The sequence below is a fragment of the Chlorocebus sabaeus genome, chromosome 17 (assembly GCF_047675955.1).
Source record: "Chlorocebus sabaeus isolate Y175 chromosome 17, mChlSab1.0.hap1, whole genome shotgun sequence".
Taxonomy (NCBI): Eukaryota; Metazoa; Chordata; class Mammalia; order Primates; family Cercopithecidae; genus Chlorocebus; species Chlorocebus sabaeus.
Genome location: NC_132920.1, coordinates 28,055,942 through 28,076,913, shown reverse-complemented (window position 1 = coordinate 28,076,913; position 20,972 = coordinate 28,055,942). Strand labels below are relative to the sequence as shown.

General features: G+C 43.6%; 2 protein-coding genes across 13 annotated transcripts in view; one reads left to right on the top strand and one right to left on the bottom strand.

The window, feature by feature from the left end:
• Nucleotides 1-1,600: 1,600 nt before the first annotated feature.
• Nucleotides 1,601-20,112, bottom strand: ZKSCAN3 (zinc finger with KRAB and SCAN domains 3). 5 transcript variants are annotated; one of them, XM_038005809.2, is made up of 7 exons: nucleotides 20,033-20,112; nucleotides 10,071-10,534; nucleotides 8,586-8,733; nucleotides 6,850-6,932; nucleotides 6,423-6,546; nucleotides 5,212-5,304; nucleotides 1,601-4,819 (listed from the first exon to the last, which is right to left on the bottom strand). In XM_038005809.2, the coding sequence occupies exons 2-7, from the start codon at nucleotides 10,470-10,472 to the stop codon at nucleotides 3,960-3,962; spliced, it is 1,710 nt and encodes a 569-aa protein (XP_037861737.2). In that variant the 5' UTR covers nucleotides 10,473-10,534; nucleotides 20,033-20,112; the 3' UTR covers nucleotides 1,601-3,959. The 5 variants fall into 5 exon arrangements, with proteins under 5 accessions (XP_037861737.2, XP_037861738.2, XP_037861736.2 ...); XM_038005810.2 differs by having other exon boundaries at nucleotides 10,158-10,534; nucleotides 19,927-20,098; XM_038005808.2 differs by having other exon boundaries at nucleotides 19,927-20,096.
• Nucleotides 15,530-20,972, top strand: part of ZSCAN31 (zinc finger and SCAN domain containing 31) — a 28,339-nt gene continuing 22,896 nt past the window's right edge. For 6 of the 8 annotated variants that reach the window (XM_038005811.2, XM_038005813.2, XM_073005770.1 and 3 more), the window contains exons 1-2: nucleotides 15,530-15,930; nucleotides 16,070-16,160. The gene's annotated coding sequence lies outside the window, so the exon portion shown is untranslated. Of the gene's footprint in view, nucleotides 16,161-20,972 lie in introns of all 8 variants that reach the window. The other 2 variants (XM_073005767.1, XM_073005766.1) reach the window with 1 other exon arrangement.

The following is a 20,972-nucleotide window of genomic DNA, read 5'->3' as shown; positions in this document are numbered from 1 at the left end:
CTGGATTAAAACAGTTCAGTTCTGTATGTCTTTTCCCCACAAGATGGCATCAGAAGAGGTCATGTGACTGCAACACATATGGTGAAACATTTTGTTGCTGAGAACCTGATGTTATTCTGCAGATAAGTAGTTTATAGCTTGCAGTTATACCTTAAATAGGGAGAGGTAGAAAGCCTCATTCCTCATCAGAGCAAACTGTCTCAGGACAGCCTCCATGGTAGGTAGGGAAGTGTGTGAGAAATGGCATTGTATCAGCTCCTCACACAACCTACCATGCACTCATGTTCTAGGTGAATTATAAGGCTTAGATCAGCTGGTGTTAAATCCTGGTATATATGGCTCATATGAAGAGATGGAAGTTGCCAGGGCAGCCATTGGTGCAGTCATTCCCCTGAAGGAAGAACTATTAAGCCGGCACAAAAGTGAGAACAGAAATGGACAAAATAGCTTGTAAGACAGAAGATGATTTAGGTCTTATGTTCTTTGGGGGCAGAGATAATGTCTTGTTCATCTTTGATTCCTTAGCACCTGACCTAACACAATCAGGTTTACTGAATGAATGGTTATAAACACATGATTTCTTTAGAAATAAGGGAAGACTTTTATATCTGGAAATATAAATGTGAATACTTTGGTCTCTGGCACTCAGTGTCAGCAGATTTTATGTTATGTTAATAATACAAAAGAACAAGTAGAACCAGCCAATTTTCAGAATCATTCATTTATCAGGAACTCTGCTAGATGCTGAGGATACAATGGTGATCTAGTTGTTTATCTTGTCCCTCAGCTGCCTCATACCAGCCGTTCCCTATTCTGACCTGTAAGTGGGGTAGGGAGGCTACAAACATTATTTCCCAGGCTCCTACTGCCAATTGGAAGAATTCACAAAATTGGGAAGCACGGATTAAATGTTTTAATGCTTTACTGAAACTGTAATACTATACTGTAGTTTTAATGTTGAAACTATAGCATTGTGATGGCCAGTTTTATGTCAACTTGACCAAACCACAAGGTGCCCAGATATTTGGTCAAACATTATTCTGAGTGTTTGAATTTGAATGTGATGAATCACTGCATCAGTGGACTAGGTAAGGCAGACTGCCCCCACTAATGTGGGTGGCCCCCATCTGATTAGTTGAAGATAGGAAGAAAACAAAAAAGATGATGCTCCCTCAAGGGGTATTCCTCCTGCCCATCTTGAACTGGGACATCAGTCTTTTCTGGCCTTCAGACTCAAACTAGAACACTGGCTCTTCCTGGGTCTTGAACCTGCTGGTCTTTGGACTGGCGCTCACGCCACTGGCTCCACTAGTTCTCTAGTTTGCAGATAGGAGAACCTAGGACTTCTCAGCCTCCATAATCATATGAACCAATTCTTGCCAATAAATAAAATATATATACAAACACATATATATTGTGTATAATATATATATAAACCAATATTATAAATACAAATATATATGCATACACATACATACATATACATACATATGTACACACAGATCCCATCAGTTCTATTTCTTTGGAGAATCCTAATGTATGTTTAGGAAGTTTAGAAATCATGCAATGCATTTTTCTCAATTTAAGAATCCACTCAAACGAAGTAACCATATGGTTTATTACTATAATACAAATAATTTACACTAGGATTTGTCAGATTTGTGTCCCCTAGATCCCTGAAAACCTTGAAGGACCAAGCCTTGGAAACCAGCATAAAAACAGGGACTTGGATATTTCTATAAAGGATTTTGGATGATGATTCAATTTCTACTAAACAAAATACAGCAGGAGATAATATATCACAATGCCCAAGTCATTAACCATTAAAGGTGACCAGAAAAATCTTGTTATGTTTGAATTCCAGAGTTTTTGACTGATATTGTAAATATGGAAGAGATTGCTGGTGCCAGAAATCGAGTGAGAAATGTGAGTAGACCCAACAATGAAAGCATATTTCTACAATAAGGAGAAGTGATACTAACAAAAAAGGAACTGTCTTTCCACAGTTGTCACACTCATAAGGTTTCTCCCATTATGGGTTCTCTGGTGTTTGATAAGACCTGAGCTGCAACTGAAGCCCTTGCTGCATTGTTCATTTTGTTAGTGCACTTCTCCTTATTGTAGGAATAAGGTGAAGCACTTAACACAAAAGTTTGCAGCAGAATAGTCATTCCAAAATACTTTTGTAGAAACAACTCCACTGAATGTATACATAATAAATACTACTTGTATAATGCTGACTAAACATTTTCTCACGTGAATTCACAAGACTAAAATTTTGACTATCATGATAAGAAAAAAAAAGATGATCTACACAGTGTGTTTAACAAAAAAGTAGATAGCCTGAGGAGTTAAATTTATGGTTAAAATAGTCATCATGAAAAACTGAGATGCTGTTACCACACAGGCGATTTGGGAATCAATGTATAAGAAGACCAAGACGTCAGACACTAATAATGGGGTTCTGAAACCATAAGTGATACTCGTTTTAAATATTTGGTGTGAATCCATTCATCAGGAGAAAGTATGAACTTAGCAGGAATAAGTTTTGATGCAGTTTACTATACAGTGTATGCTGGGTAGTAGGGTGGGGCAGGATAGTGTCTATTGTTTTAGCAGGCATTGGTTAGGCCCAAGAGAACTAAATGGAGAGAACTAAGATATGGAGCATTAGAATATTTATCATTTTATTCTGACTTGATGACTGATTTTCACACTGTCTGAATAGGTAAGTTTTTTCTTAAAGAGTAGCAACAGGAAAACATTAAAGAATGAAATTTGGGCTGGGCATGGTGGCTCACACCTGTAATTCCAGAGCTTTGAGAGGGTGAGGCAAGAGGATTGCCCAGGATGTCGAGACCAGCCTGGGCAACACAGTGAGACCTCATATTAAAAAAAAAAAATGCAATTCCATGGATGGCACACATTCGTAATGATTTAGTGATAAGCTGTTTAAGGCATTTGCACTAGAATAGAATTCCTAGTCTGGTAAAGAAATATGGATTCTTGGCCGGGCATGGTGGCTCATGCCTATAATGCCAACACTTTGGGAGGCTGAGGCAGGAGGATCACGAGATCAGGAGATCGAGACTATCCTGGCTAACATGGTGAAACCCCGTCTCTACCAAAAATATAAAAAATTAGCCAGGTGTGGTGGCACACGCCTGTAGTCCTGGCTACTCAGGAGGCTGAGGCAGGAGAATCGCTTGAACCCAGAGGCGGAGGTTGTAGTGAACTGAGATCGTGCCACTGCACTCCAGACTGGGCGACAGAGCAAGACTCTGTCTCAAAAACAAAAAAAAACAAAAATGGATTCTTTCAATCACAGTAATCCTGCCATCACCTCTGCTCTGCCTATGTACTTGGTAAGAAATGCACTAGATTGAGTCACAATCTAGGTCAGAGAATTGGACACAAGCACAAATGGCCTTGGTGAGAAGTTCTTCAGAAACCTGGATAACATCAGATTTTCAGATCTATGAAGGTAATCTCACTGGTACATTCAATAAACATTTATTAGCACCTGTGGAAAAGGCACAGAGGGGGATGTAAGACTTTGTGAATCTGACCAACTGTGGAGGATTCATTACAGTCAAAAAGAATGGTCAGAGAAGCAGCCCCCAAATCACAACCATCCACCCAACAGACACCACAAAGTGCTGGTTTAGGGCAAATAGCCAGTCAAAACATCCATTTAATTCCAATGGGAGAGAACAAACCATTTCAGGTCTTACCTATTCTAGACAACTCTCCCATAGCCTCCTATCAAATATGTTTTGATTCCAAACACCTTCTAGAACTTGGAAGATAATTTGTCTAACCCAGTCTATATTTTCTAACACCTGATAATGTGTAGTGGTAAATAAAGCCCAGCCCACAATTCCTGTAGTCGAGACTCCAGGGGGAGTGGCTTCAGATCAGTGACAAATGAGCACCAATTCTGGCACGTATGGCATGGGTCACTGTGATAGGATGTTTCTCCCTACGTGGCTTCTCTGATGTTGAACAAGGTATGAAATTCGGGTGAAGGCTTTTCCACATGCATTACACTGATAGGGTTTCTCACCAGTGTGGATTTTTTGATGTTCAATGAGGCCTGTATTCTGAGTGAAACTTCTTTCACACTCATTACATTTATAAGACATGGGAGTTTCAACATTTTCCAACTGGCTTTCCATCCTACTTTTCCAGGCCTCTCCCTGCTCAGGTTCCTGAACATTTTTATCCCCAGTATGGATCCTCTGATGTCTCAGGAGATGTGAACTTCGCCTAAAGGCTTTGCCACACATACTGCACTGATATGGCTTCTCCCCAGTGTGGATTCTGTGATGTTCAAGGAGGCTGCAGCTCTGGCTGAAGGTCTTCCCACAGTCATCACACTCATAGGGCTTCTCCCCAGTGTGGGTTCTCTGGTGCTTGATAAGGTCTGAGCTGTGACTGAAGGCCTTACCACATTCTTCACACTCATATGGCTTCTCACCAGTGTGGACTCTCTGATGAATGACGAGGGCAGAGCTCCCAATGAAGGCCTTGCCACACTCCTCACATTCGTAGGGTTTCTCACCAGTGTGGATTCTCCTGTGTTTACTCAGGCCTGAGCTTTGAGCAAAACTCTTTCCACATTCATGGCAGATGTGCCGCCTCCCTCCCGTGGCATTTTTCTGCTTTCTTTGTAACCTGCCCTCCTGTTCACCAGCTTCTGCACATGTAGGAATCTGGACAATGTCTTCCCTCAGGTGGCACAATATCTTCCCATGCTCCTTTTCTTGAAGCTTCTCAGCTGGAGGCAAGTCCCTGCCCTTAGTCTGTTTTTCACCACCTGAAATAACAAATAACCGGCAATTGTGGGTTATGCCCTGCCATGGAAGGAAAGCTCTGTGATGAGTACCAGGGAGGCAAGGATTACAGAGGTCTATAAATGCCTGGGATGAGGATTTAAGTGCTAGAATAAGAATGGGAATAAAAGGGGAGAACAGGAGTGCTGGGGAGGAGGGAGACCTAAGAATGGGAATGGGGCCATTGGAAAGGTACACACTGGGAGTAGAGGGAGTGGGTGGAAGATGGTGAGGATCCAGGACTATGCTGGGGATATATGTGGTTGTTCTAAGTTCTAAGAATAATAAGGCAGGGCCATGCATCTAGGATTAGATACTAAAAGAGTTGAACAGAAAGTGACATTAAATGGAGCAAGTGGAAGGATTTCTGAAATACCTTTGAGAAACAGCGATTGGGAGGCTGAGGCTGGCAGATCACTTGAGGTCAGGAGTTCAAAACCAGCCTGGTCAATATGGTGAAACCCCATCTCTATTAAAAAAACAAAAATTAGCCAGGCATGGTGGTGGGTGCCTATAAGCCCAGCTAGTCAGGAGGCTGAAGCAGGAGAATAGCTTGAATATGAGAGGTACAGGATGCAGTGAGCCAAGATTGCACCACTGCACTCCAGCCTGGGTGACAGAGTGAGACTCAATCTCAAAAAAAAAAACAAAAAAAAGAAAGAAAGAAATGAAACAGTGAAAGTGGAGACTCCGAAATTGGGCACTGATCAATGAAACAATAAAGACAGTTGTCTCGGCTCATATCCCAGGCAGAGGCAGGGTCCCCAAACAGAACTGGATTCAGTGCTATGAATTTTATGCCACCAACGAGCTACGTGGCCTCAGACAAGTCAGGCAGTCTTCTCAGCCTCTGCACCCTCATCTCTGAGGTCAGGGTCTATAGTCAATGTCTAAGAACACTTCTAACTCTCACAATCTATGGTCCCAAGGCCCATTTTCTAAAGAGGCCCGCCAACTTTCCTCTTCAGTCAGGGATAGGATCAGGAAGGAGTATATCATCATTTACTGGGCATCTCCTATGAGGCAAACCTGTACTTGGGACTGTATTGTCTTCAACCCATTTAACTCAACTAGAATACTGGCAGGGAGAGGAGAAAGCAAGGTCAGAAGGGATAAGCAGGCTGGGTGTAGTAGCTCATGCTCATGCCTGTAATTCCAGCATTTTGAGGGGCCAAGGCAGGAAGATTGCTTGAGCCCTGGAGTTTGAGACCAGCCTGGGCAACATGGCAAAATTCCATCTCGACAAAAAATAAAAATTAAAAAATTAGCCAAGCGTGGTGGTGCATGCCTTTAGTCCCAGCGGTTTGGTAGGCTGTGGTGAGAGGATCACTTTAACCCAAAAAGTTGAGGCTGCAGTGAGCCATGATTGTTCCACTGCACTCTATCCTGAGTGACTGAGCAAGACCCTATCTCTCAAAAACAACAACAAAAAAGAAGGAGTAAGGAGCTAGTCAGTAACAGGTTTTCAGAAATGGTGATTGTGAATCCAAACACAATAGGGCTCAACAGCTTCCAACAACTCAACAGGTTCTAATGCACAAAGAATGCCAAGAAACCTTAACAGAAATTAGTGTCCTTTAGTCTTACCCAGGGAGACCAGGCTGCCATGGTTCTCCTGCTTTTCATCTCTACAGAGATTCCCCTGAGATGAATCCTGCTGTGTCCATTCAGGGGTGACGGTCAGGGCCACATCTTCCACTTTCAACAACCCCTAAAACAATAGGTAATCCCACTGAAGAAGGGGCTGACCAAACTGGTGGAGTAGGGAAGATCTGGGAAGCACCCCCAATCCCCATCCGTGTCAAGAGCTAGTAATAAACAGGAAAAGCCTCTTAAGTGGGCACCTAAATAAAGTTAATGATAACCTCAAGATAGATGAGAAAATGCAGATCCCATTTGAGATCTGTATGGAGGATCTAGGATGGGAGTATAGGTGAATGGGGAGTAAGGAGTCTTCACAGGAAGCTCAACAGTAGTGAGGGGCACTGGGGGAGGGATAGGGGCTCCAGCTCACCTGGGACTCTGGAGTAAGCCTAGAAGCTACCACTGTATCTTCTCTGCAGCACCCTCCATGGGCAAGCACAGGGACCTGGAGAACTAAGAAGGAAAGAAGTTCTGTATGAGATGTACCCTGGCATTCAGCCTCCCTGCCTTGTGGAATCTAAGTTAAATAACTGGATTAATAGATTCCTGTCTCACGTGATTGAGCCCAGGAGTCTGAAGCTGCAATGAGCTGTGATTGGGCCACTGCACTCTAGCCTGGGCAACAAACTAAGACCCTGTCTCTCTAAATAAATAAATTCCCGCCAAACAAGTTTATACAGAGTGTGCTCCTTTCCAAAATTCTTTGTCCCTACCCGCTGCAATCCTATAGCTAAACATACCTGTTGTGCTCTGCAGATACATGAAAACAATGCAAAAAGGCAGGATCCTTGTTAGCAGTTGTGAAATAAAAAGAACATAAAAATAAAAAAGTTTTCCATTTGAAGATCCTTTGAATTTTGCTAGATATAGGAGGAAAAATCGGATTTTGGGTGAGTATGTCCTTAGTAGCTGTTAAGGTGCTTTTCACTTTGGATTTGAAAAGCTAAGAGGAGTCAGACAAAGCTGGGCTATGAAAAGTAGAGTAAGGGTCTGGCTTTATAGGAAAGTAAAGAACTTCAGGTTTCCTTATTATTCCTTATATAACTTCAGGAAGCATATATATTCCTCATATAACTTCAGGAAGCAAATTTTTAAAGGGGCACAAAACAGGTGGTTTAGGCTAGAACCTCTGTTGAAAAATAAAGATCTCATGTTGGCTAGAACATCCCAGTGATGTGTGTCTTGGGAACTTGTACATGTGTTTAAGACACATGAAAGGACATCTCAGAACATACAGCCATTTCCTATGCAGTGAATTTCATATTACTTTAATAACAGACCCAGGATTTAGAAGATTTATGCCCTTTAATTTGCAATAGTCCTATAATTTATGAGATTGGCTGGCTGGCTTTACAAATTCTGTTTACTTCCCACTGTCATACGAATTGTATTATTAATGTGTTTATTTGCCATCTTCCCCACTTAAATGTAAGCTCCACTGGAACAAGAACGGTCTCCCTGACAGTTCCATCCCCAGAGCTAACTGTCCACCACACTGGAGGCCTCCATAATTACAAGTTAAAGAAGAACAAAGACAAGTAGCTGGTATACACAATGTGGTAGCTTACACCTATAATCCCAGCACCTTGGGGAGCCGAGGCAAGAGGATCACTTGAGCCCAAGAGTTTGAGACCAGCCTGGGCAACATGGTAAGACTTCATATCCACAAAAAATTTTTTAAAAAATTAGCCAGGCATGGTGGTGCACACCTATAGTCCCAGCTACTCAGGAGGCTGAGGTGAGAGGATTGTTTGAGCCCAGGAGGTGGAGGCTGCAGTGAGCTGAGATCGTGCCACTACACTCCAGCCTTGGTGAAACAGCAAGACCTGTCTCAAGAAAACAAAAACCAACACAACAAAACAAAATCCAAACAAGAACCAATTCTTTCCAAACCTAAGTTTTACTAATATCTTATATACTATGTCCAGTCTTGGTCGAAAAAGTTTTCCATCATTATGTTGGAAATACTCCTTTTAGTCTCAGTCTTAAATGAGAGTTGATCTGTCATGGGCATATACACCACCTATCAATGAATTTTGTTGGCTATCCTTAAATGAAATTGGATGAAGTCTGCAGAATTCATACTGCCTAGAAAATAATCCTTACCTCTGTCTTGTAAGGGCTGGCATCCCAGAGATTCATGCTTGAGCAGAGCCTTCATTAGCTGAAATTGGCTACTTTGTGACTCTGGGGCTGGTGTCAACAATGCCATCTTGCAACAGAGCAGTTCTTGCCCCTGGTCAACACCTGAAACCTAGAAATCATTTGTTCTTATTTTCATTTATTCATCAAACACTTCCATAGAATTACCTAGGTGGCTGGCACTATTTCCAAGATCATTATAAATGTTAACTCATTTAACACAGAAAGCAACAATCTTATAAGGGAGGTATTATTATACTCATTTTACTGATAGGGAAATGAAGGCATAGCCAGTTTAAGCAGCTAACAAATGGCAATGCTAGGATGGGAGCTCAGGTAGAATGATGCCAGAGCACATGTTCTTACCATTACTCTATGCTACTTCATATATACATTTGTGTTTTATGAAAACCCATTGGAAACTGGTGCAAAATTCTCAGAGAATATTGATACCTTTTATTATCTGAAAAGGGGATTACAATCTCTAGTTTACAGCATTTGGGGGACCCAAATAACATCACAGTATGTGAAATCACCTAACATGGCCTGGCATATGATATGTCCTCATTAAATGCAGGTTTACTTCCAGACATTTACAGTATTATAAAATTACAGTTTTCAAGTTACTTTCTCATGTGCAGCTCAGAATTTCCCACATCCTTTATAAAGAATGAAGGTAAGAGACTTGCACTGACTTTCCACTGTTACAGGGCTTGGGTGCAATAGACCCAAGTCAAGAACCTTGGTATCCAGCTCACCATTTAGAAGGCTCTGGCCACACAGGTCCTCTGAGGGTGTGTGCACAGGGACACAGGATGATGCAAAGAGGACACAGTCTCATAAAACAGGGAAGAACATGGAAGTAAAAGCAGGCCCATTTTCTACCATAGGTTCATAACCAGTGGTCCATGAACTCCTTCCCACGGAGTCCGTGAACTTGAGCAGGACAAAAACTAATCTTATTTTTAACTGGTCTTTAAGAGAAAGTTAGTATTTCCTTCAATTATGAATGGAAGCAACAAATGAAAGTAGCATAAGCAGTACCCAGGACTTTGTCACCAATAGAACCTGTAGATGTTTTTACATCACATTGCAACCAGGCAAATAGATACTTATCACTGCTTTGTAATTGCCAGTTATAAGCCCTGTCCCTAGGTCTTATTATTTAGTGTACTAATTTAAAAAAACACATATATGACTTTAATATAAATTTAATACTTTTCTAACTGTATGTTGGTATGATTGTGTTCTTTTGTAACCCTTAATGGTTTATGTATTTTAAAAAAAGTATTCTGAGAAGGAGTCCGGGGACTTCACCTTACTGCCAAGGAGGTTCACGGTACAAAAAGAGATGGAGAACTCCTGGATCTTAAAGGAATGCCCCTCACTCCGATGTTGAGATTTCAGGAGGAAACAGACCACAGCGCTCAGATACTAAGTTCTTTCTACCTGCAGCGCCGGCTCATCCAGCTGCCTCTCCAAATACTCCAACAGCACCACCACCTCCTCCCCGCTCTCTGGATGCTGCTCCCGCACCCAGCTCTGCAGTTTCCCAGGCAGGATGGTCAGGAACTGCTCCAGCACCAGCAGCTCCAGGATCTGCTCCTTGCTGTGCATCTCAGGCTGCAGCCACTGTCGGCAGAGCTCTCGGAGCCGGCTCAGCGCCTCGCGAGGACCTGCAGCCTCCGGGTAGCGGAAGCCTCGGAAGCGCTCGCGGGAGCCCTCAGAGCCCAGATTTGGGCTACTGGGAAAACCGGCCTCTTCTTCCTCCACCTTTATGACCAGAAGCTCCATCTGGTCTTCTGTAGGCTGGGCATCCAGGGCTGTGCTTTCACTTAATTCTCTAGCCATCCTGGGCCAAGGCAGTACTCAGCCCTCACTCTAGCTTCCAGCGCTATTTCTGCAGAAGATTCCTGAAAGGTGGGAAATAATTATTAACCAGTAAACTTGCAAGTAGTCCCTTCTCTCCTGCCCAGGAGCCCAGAGACATCTCTGGGGAACTGCTGCAGAAATTTCTCCATGTTCAGTGGTTCTGCAGCTTAATCCTCTGTGCCACCCCAAGCCTGAATCCCACAGTAAGGTTCCAAAGGATGTCCTGGGGTGATCCTGGACATCCCCAAGCCCCGGACTAATCAGGAAAAAACCTGAAATTGGTGAGGATCCAGGGCACTTCCTGGTCTCTCTAGGAAGCTCCTCTCAGTGACTTGCTCAGAGTTATCCCATTAACAACCAGGTCTGTGGTTGTCTAAATTCTAAGATGACTCTAACGATTTCCTGCCCTAATCCTCAGGACTTTCAATATGAGATAGCAAGTCCAGACTGACTGGACTGATCCCAAGGAGCTGAATTCTACCGACAACCTCAATGACCTCATAAGTAGATTCCTCTCAGAGCTTCCAGATAAGAGCCCAGCCCTACCAACTCTTTGGCTTTGGCCTGGGAAGACCCTAATACTGAACTCAGCTGAGCCTGCCTGGCCTTCTGACCTAGAGAACTGGAACAAACAAGCTGATTTTTTTTTTTTTTTGCTTGTTTATTTTGAGACAGCGTCTCGCCCTGTTGCCCAGGCTGGAGCGCAGTGGCATGATCTCAGCTCACTGCAACCTCCACCTCCCATGTTCAAAAGATTCTCCTGCTTCAGCCTCCCAAGTAGCTCGGATTATAGGCGTGTACCACCATGCCCAGCTAATTTTTGTATTTTTAGTAGCGATGGGGTTTCACTATGTTCACCAGGCTGATCTTGAACTCCTGACCTCAAAAGATCTGCCTCGGCCTCCCAAAGTGCTGGGATTAAAGACATGAGCCACTGCACCCAGCCCAGATTTTGTTTTAAGCTGATAAATTTGAGGTAAATGTTATACAGCAATAGAAAACTAATACAATTGATTCTATATCTGTAGGTTCTGCATCAAGAGGTTCAATTAACCACAGCTGGAAAATATCTGGGAAAAAAATAACAAAAACAACAATTAAAAAATACAAATAAAAATACAATATAAGAAGGATTTACAAAGCATTTATATTGTATTTGGTTTATAAGTAATCTAGAGATGATTTAAAGTGTACAAGAGAAGCTGAGCCTGGTGCCACACTACTGCAGTCCCAGCTACTCAGGAGGAAGAGGCAGGAGGATCACCTGAGAGCCCAGGAGTTCAAGGATGCAGTAAGCTATGATTGTGCTGCTGTACTCCAACCTGGGTAACAGTGTAGAGACTCCATCTCTTTAAAAAAAAAGTATACAGGAGGATATGTGTAGGTTATAGGCAAATACCAAATGCCATTTTATGTAAGTCTTGAGCATCCACAACTTTTGGTATTAGTGGGGATCCTGGAATGAATCCCCCACAGATAGTGAAGGATGGCTGTACCAGATCTTATCTGTGGTCAAGGTACTGCAGTGAGGGGAAGAAGAAGGATAGAAGGCCCTGGACCAAAAGAAATAGGACTGAATTAACAAACCTTGGCTGCCTGCTAGTGAGACCCTCAGTTATATCTGATGTGACACTTGCCCAAAAAACTGGCAAAATATTCACATTAAAATTCAGCTGAAAGTAGGGTTTCTGCAGGTTCTGATCTATGGGCTGGAGGCCCTTCAGTTTCTCTCAGAAACATCAAGGAAGCTGAAAACATCACCAAGCCCTTGCCCTGGAGAGAGCACAGGCTGCCCCTGGTCTTCGCCACCTCCTCAGTCTGCCACTCTCTTTCTTCCCCTTCAAGACTGAACTTGAAAGAAAGCCCTCAGTCCCTGATTCTAGTCCTCACCTCCTACTAAGCCTTCCACACACTGTAGGCTGCAAATTGCCAACACCACTAAGATTTTGCCTGCAGAAGTAACCAAAGAGACTTCCCTCAATTCCCATTTTCCATGGCCTCTTCTCAGGCAACTGGGCTGAGGATACTGCCCACTTCCAGAAACTCACTTGTCCTTTGTTTCAAGAACCTTCCTTTCTCCTGCTTTCCTCCTTCCTGGTTATTCTCAGCTCCCACCATAATCTGGTTAAGCGTTCTGAAGCCAGGTTTCCTGAGGTCATCATCATCATCCTGGTTTTACTACCTACTAGCTCTGTGCCTCCCTTTCCTTATCTGTAATAGGGATAGTGATAGTAGATAGGGCCATTGTAAGCATTAAGTGAGTGTATAACATCTGTATAACAGTGCCTGGTGCGTGGACATAAGGAACATGGCTGTGCTGCAGCCAGGCAGGCATAGGCCGAGGTAAACATCCTGCATGACTCAGTGGGATTGGAGCGCAGGCACACAATTCCGTGCATTATATAATCACAGTTATGTAGCCATAACCTGGAGAGGCTCATCACCTGGCTCTAAGACACTGTTGTGAGGTGTATAAATGCAGCACTGACACTGTGAAAGAGCTGCTGAGTAAAGCCATGTCCCATCTACCTGCTGTCTCTCCAGTGTTCTTCCAGCTCCCTGCCCCCCTATCCACCTACTCCCCTCAGACCTCAGCTGAGGCTTGAACCTGACATTTGGCATAGTGGACAGGATGAGGTGAGTGGGTCTCCAGCTCCCAGGCTCCCGGGCCGGCTATGCAGCCACAGCATAAGCTGTGGCACCCAGTGGCAGCCGTGGTGCGAGGATGGGCTCTGGTGGAAACATGGGCGACACTGGACAGGCCCTCCACGAGTGTGGAGAAGGAGCTGAAGCACCTGGAAGTGCACAGCACTGTGGAGTGTGCCTTTGCCAACAGAGTCAGATGGGCATTTGTGACTGTGCTGCAAGAAGTGCATGCCCAGTCTCTGCTGGACGCAACGCAGGGAGGAGGAAGAACCTCCATTACAGGCTCACCCAGTGGTCTGCCAGAAAATAGAGCATGAACAGCCACTGGGCCCCAAGAGTGGGCCTAGAGACCCCCTACCATAGTGAAGCACATTTCATATAGTGTTTGTACCCCCACTGAGTTGCGGGAGTTAGGTAAGCAGTGCCAGTAGCATCTGGGGGAGCCCCTCCCTGCCTGAATTCTCTCTCTCTGGGACAAAGGAGCTGATCCATTTCCTGCTCCGCCTCTGAGATGGAAAAGCTGGCTTCTTTAATTACAGTGTGGACTGATGCCAGTGAAATACCAGAAACTGTCAGTAGATGGCAGTCGTATACAGACTTGTGCAAGTCATTCGTGAAAAGGACATTATTGGGCGACTCGGTCCCGCCAAAGCGTTCCAGCTCAAAGATTACCTGCTGCAGTCAGGCAGAAATGTAAAGCCTTTCCTGTTTGATTGGGAACTGGCCAAGGTGCCGGACTTAGGGGGACACCAGACAACCAAAGGCCGTATGTGGACTCGGCAATCTACTGGTCCCTAAACCTGAATAAGTTTCCGGGCAGAGCTGCATTTATTGACAGTTATGAAAGCTGGTCAGTGAAAGTGAAACCTGTACCTTCGGACCTTGGCATCAGCCGCTTGGCTCCCCACTTATGCACTGTGTATGTCTCTCCCATGCCTGAGGACAGGCTGGGGTGGATGTTTTGCACAGCTTGGCAGCTGTGCCATCTATCATGGATTTGATAGACCACCTGACAACAGAACTGGGATGGTGCCACTGTGTGGTGGACTTGGCCAATGCATTCCTCTTAATGGACATTGCTCCAGAGAGCCAGGAACACTTTGCCTTCATGGGAGGGTGAGGATGGACTTTCACAGTGTTGCTGCAGGGATATATGCATAGCCCCAACATATGTCATTATCTTATTAAAGATGTTATTATATTAACCTCTGATTCTCTTGCAGATTTAGAAGCAGCAACGCAGCCTCTTGCCTGGAATTGGGATGATGTGGCTGAAACCACCTTCCTGGCAGCCAAACAGGCTATTCAGCAGGCACAAGCCCTACGGGTAGCTGATCAGGGGCACCCATTTAAACTTGATGTGCATGTGACCACAGATATTTTTGACTGGGGCTTATGGCATCGCACAGAGCTCTTTAGAATGCCAGTAGACTTTTCGTCCCAACTTTGAAAGGGAGCTGAGCTCCGGTATTCCTCGACACAGGAGTTAGTAACTGCATATGCTGCCCTTTAGACTCATGACAGCCTGGCAGGACAGGCTACAGTCGTTGTGCGCATGACTTACCCAACAGTAGGGTAGGTATGCTCATAGGTAACAACCCACACACTGGGATGGCACAGACATCCACTTGTGCAAAGTGGGGTGCCTAAGCCTACTTGGAACAGCAAAGTATGCTAAGTCAAGTCCCTTAGCAGCACAATTACAAGAAGTCTTAGTACCTACTATCCTAATGCAAGATAAGGCTATGGGACCTGAGGCACCCCTAGACCCTGAGCCTTCATCTTTTAAGGAAGGGCATCCCCGCATTCCCAATAGGGCGTGGTACACAGATAGGTCTAGCCAGGGTGCTACTGCTGCCTGGACTGATGTTGAAGCCCAGCCTAGTACTGACACCCTACGGTTTGATACCAGGTGTGGACAAAGTAGCTAATAAGCTGAACTCAGGGCAATGTAAATGATGATCACCAAGAAGGTGACACCTATGGTAATCTGCATCAATAGCTGGGCAGTTTATCAAGGCTTAACCAGAAGTTACAGAAGTGGTTAGTCACTGACCCATGTAGGGCCAGGCCATGTGGCCAGACCTATGGGAGAAAGGATGACTTCCTCTAACCAGGTATGGGACAAACGGTAACCTGTTGTTGCCTGCCCCAATGCCCCTAAAGGTAGGGAAGCAAAAAACCTGGCTTAATATATAAAGCAACATCGGGGTAACATCACCATGGGGTGGTTGCCTACTATAACCTGAAATTATTGCTCCCTGTATTACTACTGTGGCCCGAGTGCCTACAGCTTATGTGTCAAGCCTCTATGTATACACTGGGCCTGTGTGCCCAGAGCCTATGTGTCAGACTTACGTGTCAAGCCTGTGTGTATGTATCAACCCTGGGTGCCGAAAGTGTATATGTCAGGCCTGTGTGCCAAACCTATATATTGGGCCTGTGTACCTAAAAACTTATGTCTCCCTCGGCCAAGGGGGTGGAGTGTAAGGTAAAAATGGATGTGCTTTGGTCAAGAACAGGCTGAGGCAGATATGCAGGCCAGTGTGACTCAGCGAGTCTCGAACGCAGGCGCACCACTCCACTTGTTATATAACCTGTTTGTGTAAGCTCATACTTGGCTCACAGCCACTATTGTGTGTAAATGGTATAACTGCCCTGCTGACACTGTACATAGGACTCATGCCCAGAGAGAGAGGGAAAAACTGCTGACCTTGGAAGAGAGAACTGGCCGTCTTGCAGACCGACAGAGGGGAGCCAGGAATTAACAAGTGTGCCAAGGAGTACAGCTGTAAGTGTGGGAGCGGCAGAAGCCACAGAGCCGGTTGCTGAGAAGGGCTGTGGTCGGAGGAGGCACCCGAGACAGAGGCAGATAGTGTGAGAGCTGCAGCAGCTGCTGCTGACTAAAATCATATTTTACCTGTCTACAGCCCCAAGTGTTCTTTCAACTATCTGCCACCTATCCAACAACTCCCCTCGGACCTCAGTATGGGCTGGAACCTGACACTTGGCATGACAGTGGTAAGTACCATATACATATTGGCTAATAGTATAATTCACTGGTCTTTCTTTTTTTAAATAAGAGTAGGCCTGGTGGTTCTGTTCTTGACCTTTTCTTTTCTCTATCCAGTCTTCCCCAGAACTATGTTTAATCACTTGCAAGGTTTTAACTTTTATTTCTAGGCTGTAGACTCCTGATCCCTATCCTGAACTGCCTCCCAGATAGTCCTATATGGAAATCTTGCAAACAAATCCAATTCAATATGCCCCAAATCAAACTGATTTTCTTGCTTCCTAATCTACTCCTTCCTCAGTATGGTATTCTCTAGAAACAATAGCACCAGCCACCAGGTTTCCTCAGAGTCATTACTTTGTAAGGGATGATTTCTATATTTTAGGAGGGAAAAGTAAGATATTCTGAAAGACAGCCTATCCCAGAAGCCATGAGACCTGGGCCTGATCTAAGAGGGAAGGGAAACCTGAGATTCCTGTGAACCAGCTGGGACTAGAGTTTAAACTAGAAGTGAGTGACTGCAAAATTATTTGACTGGACTCAGATGTCAGTAAGTCTGTCTTTACTCAGTGGAACGGAGAGGCTAGAAAATGTAAGGCTGGGCCGGGCGCGGTGGCTCACGCCTGTAATCCCAACACTTTGCGAGGCCGAGGCGGGCGCATCACAAGGTCAAGAGATTGAGACCATCCTGGCCAACATGGTGAAACCCCGTCTCCACTAAAAATACAAAAATTAGCTGGGCATGCGTGGTGGCAGGCACCTGTTGTCCCAGCTACTTGGGAGGCTGAGGCAGCAGAATCGTTTGAACCTGGGAGGCAGAGGTTGCAGTGAGCCGAGATCGTGCCATTGCACTCCAGCCTGGCAACAGAGCAAGACCGTCTCAAAAAAAAAAAGTAAGGCTGGTAGAGGTTACAAAGGGAAAAACAATTCCAAATCTGTATCCTGAACCTCTATTCCTCAGGCCAACTCTCTATAGTTCAAAGGATGGAAGAGAATAGAAGGAAATTAGGAAACTGAGAGAACCCATTGTTACAAATGAAAAGTACCAGAAAACACTTCCTCCTAATAAGCTGCCACAAGAGATCTGGGGCACTGCTACATGAGCTAATAATACCAAAATAAGTGACCCTAAATCTAATCTAGTCTTTAGATCCAAATACCAGTGTACAGGCAAAATATAGGAAAAAATTATATTAAAGGCTTTCAAACTTTGTTACATATTAGAATCACTAGGGAACTTTTAAAACTCCTAATGCCTTGGGTACAATCAAGATCAATCAGGCTGGGTGCAGTGGCTCACACCTGTAATCCCAGCACTTTGGGAGGCTGAGGCAGATTGCCTGGAGTCAGGAGTTCAAGAACAGTCTGGCCAATATGACGAAACCCTGTCTCTACTGAAAATACAAAAATTAGCTGGGTGTGGTGGTACACACCTGTAATCCCAGCTACTTGGGAGGCTGTGGCATGACAATCACTTGAGCCTGGGAGGTGGAGATAGCAATGAAAAAAAAAATCAATTAAATCACTCTCTGGGGGTGGGACTCGGCATCAATAACTTTTAAAACTTTCTAGGTGATTCTAATGTGCAGCTGAGTTTGAGATCTAATAAGTTAAAGATACTAAAAAGAAGCAATCGACCAAATCCAGAATGTGAGGCATTTTATAAAACAGAAGGCTCAAGTTCCTCAACAAATAAATGGTATTTTTACCAAAAGGAGTGGGAGGGAATGGGAACAGTCATAGATTAGGAGACTGAACAGACTTATCAAATAAATGCAAATTTCAAATAAATAAATATCAAATAAATGCATATTTGACCCCACTGAAAACAACTGTAAACAGACTGTAAAAAAAAAAAAAAAAAAAAACTGTAAAAATATTTGAGACAATTATTTGAAAATCAAGATAATGATATCAAGGAATTACTGTCAATTTTGTTGCGTGTGATGATACTATGATTATATCAAGATAAAAGTCCTTATATATAAGAAATTGACACTGAAGTACTTGTGAGTGAATTAAAATGTTTCCATCTGCAATTTGTTATAAAATGAAAGAGAGGAGGGATGTAATGAGGAAAAAAAAAAGAAATAAAGAAAGAGGGGGGGAGGGAGGGAGGGAAAGGAAGACAAAGGAGGGAGAGGGAAAAAAAGGAGAGAGGGAAAGAGGGAACAAGTAAAAGGGAAGGAGGAAGACAGAAGGGAAGGAGGAGGAGAAGGGAAGGAAAGAGAGGGGAAAGGAGGGAAAAGAAGAAAGAAAATGACCAGAAGATGATGGCTGAAGCCAAGTCATGGTTATATTGGTGTTCACTGTAACATTCTCTCTACAATTAAATGTGTTTAAATTTCTCTCCAAAATTTTAGAAAATTGAACGAAGTCCTAACTTCCTTCCTTCCTGAATAGTACAGTCAAAAAGCATTAAGGTAGGGTCAAAGGAGGCAAGAGAGAGCCATAGCCCAACCCAGAGTGAATCTGGAGCCCAAGTGGAATGAGGAGGGTGTCCACGGTGGGAAAGGGAGGAAGTCTATGGCAGGAAAACAACACTGATACATTTATATCATTTATTCCACAAACTCCATTTAGGTTTCACTACCTGGACCCTACTTGGATCTGAGCCAAACTGATCACAGTGGGAAGGCACAAGATTGGAAAATTGGTTGCAAACACAAATTATTTATCAAATCAGTAAATATACTGACGATAAGGAAAGGAAAGTTTCTCATTAACAGAAAAGAGTTACAAGTCTAGAAAAGAGAGTTAACCCTGTCGAAGTTGGGTTGAAATGAAGGGTGTTAGTATGAACCCAGTTTCAGGCTAGGGCGTTCCTGGAAGCTCAAAAACTGGTGCATCTCCAGTACTAAGCAGGACATCAGATTTTTGCTAAAACCAGGGGTCCTCATCCTTTTCCACTATTAAAAACTTCTATTGTTCCTCCTAATCTCCAGCCAAGGAAAAGGTACCCCCGAATCTTAATGCCTTTGGGAGTTTGAGTATCACAACGTACAACACAAACCAGTTTTGGTCTTTGCTTCAGGATAGGCTCTTTTTCAGAGTATCTTATTTTTCCCTCCTAAAATATAGAAATAATCCATTACAAAGTTGATGAATTGATGAATGACACTAAAATTGAAAGCAACCGTACAAAAGCCAGTAATTAAAGATAATGTGTCATCATAGTTATAAATAATAATAGTACTACTAATAAAAGCAAATCTTTAAATCATGCTTACTCTGCACCTTACACATATTAATGCATTCAGTCCTCACAACAACCCAGTGAGTTAGGGAATATTATCCCCATTTTGCCAAATAGTAAAATGAAGCAGAGAGAGGTTAGGAACTAGTGAAAAGTCACACAGCCAGTAAGTGGCAAAGGCAGGATTCGAATCAGGTAATCTGACTCCAACGTTCTGGCTCTTGGCCAGTACCACAGAATAATTTAAAGACCTTGAAACTGACCTTGTTACCAGGCAGTGCAAAAATGTAACGGCTCCCATTTTCGAGGCTTGTCTATGTGACCCATGCATCCCGTCTCCAGATACCCTCAAGAACCGACCCAGACACTCGGTAACGGCTCTAAACAAGGGACACTCATATTGGGCTCTACGAGGGAACGCCGAGCACCACTTCGTTCAGACGCAGAGCGCCCTTCCCTCCCCCACGGCTTCTCGCAGGGGTCTCCTTCCTTGGGAGCCGAGGCAGCAGGAACTGGGGAGGGAACGGCCTCTCTCCACAAATTCACAAACACACACATACACCCCCCTGCAAACGCACCTCTACCAGGGGACAAAAAAACTGCAGGACCGACAGGAGGAGAACCGCGGGATGAGATTTAACCCCACAGTGGAAGGCGGACGCCCAACTGGCGTCCGCTACTCACCCCATACTCACAAAGTGCTCGAAACTAGCAAACCACCCGCAAGGCGGGGCACAGAAGCCACTTCCGGGCCTCTCTAGCCACCTCCCTGACAGACTCTGTCGTTTGCTAGCTCGACACCTCGTTTCCCCTCCCCTTTTGCTATTAAAGAGGCTTTTGATTTTTTATTTTTCCAGCTATAACTAAGGGAGAAAGGCAAGGTTCAGAACTCTTTCCATAATTTGCTGTATTTGCGAATAGAAGAGAGTAAAAAGAATCTAAACTATGCTTGCCTGTGTGGCACAAAGAAGCCCTGGAAAAATAAATCGGAAAATTAATAATGGTGGTTACCTATGAGAGGTGAACGGTCAGAAACTGAGTGAAAAGGGGGACAAGAGTGAGAAGGAAAGTGTTAGGGTACGTGTTTTAAATGTACTTTTAATTTTAGAGTTGATTGCATTGCCTAATTAAAATATGAATTCTAAATACATGAATTTTAAGGAGTATGCTGCGTGGTTTACATAGAAAATCCAAGATAATCTAACACTCAAATTATGATGATTAATAAGAGAGTTTAGCAAGGTGGCTGGACTTTTTAAAATTCATGTTCACAATCACATTCTTCATCAAAATTATAAAAATATAATTTTTAAAAGACAGCTATCACAGAAGCAAAGAAACACAAAAGATACCTGAATGGAAACATTAGAAACTTTATTCATTAAGGATAAGTATGTGAAATATATACCATGTCTATATATATGAGAACTCAATATCATAAAGATATAATTCCTTCCTAAAATAATACACAAATTCAGTACAAAGCAAATCAAGATTCCAATTATGCTCGGTGGAACTTGACTAGTTGATTTTAAATTTATATGGAATAATTAAAGAGTGATGAATCCAAGACATTTTTAAAACAAATGAAGGAGCTACAGAAACTTGCCCTATATAATTTATT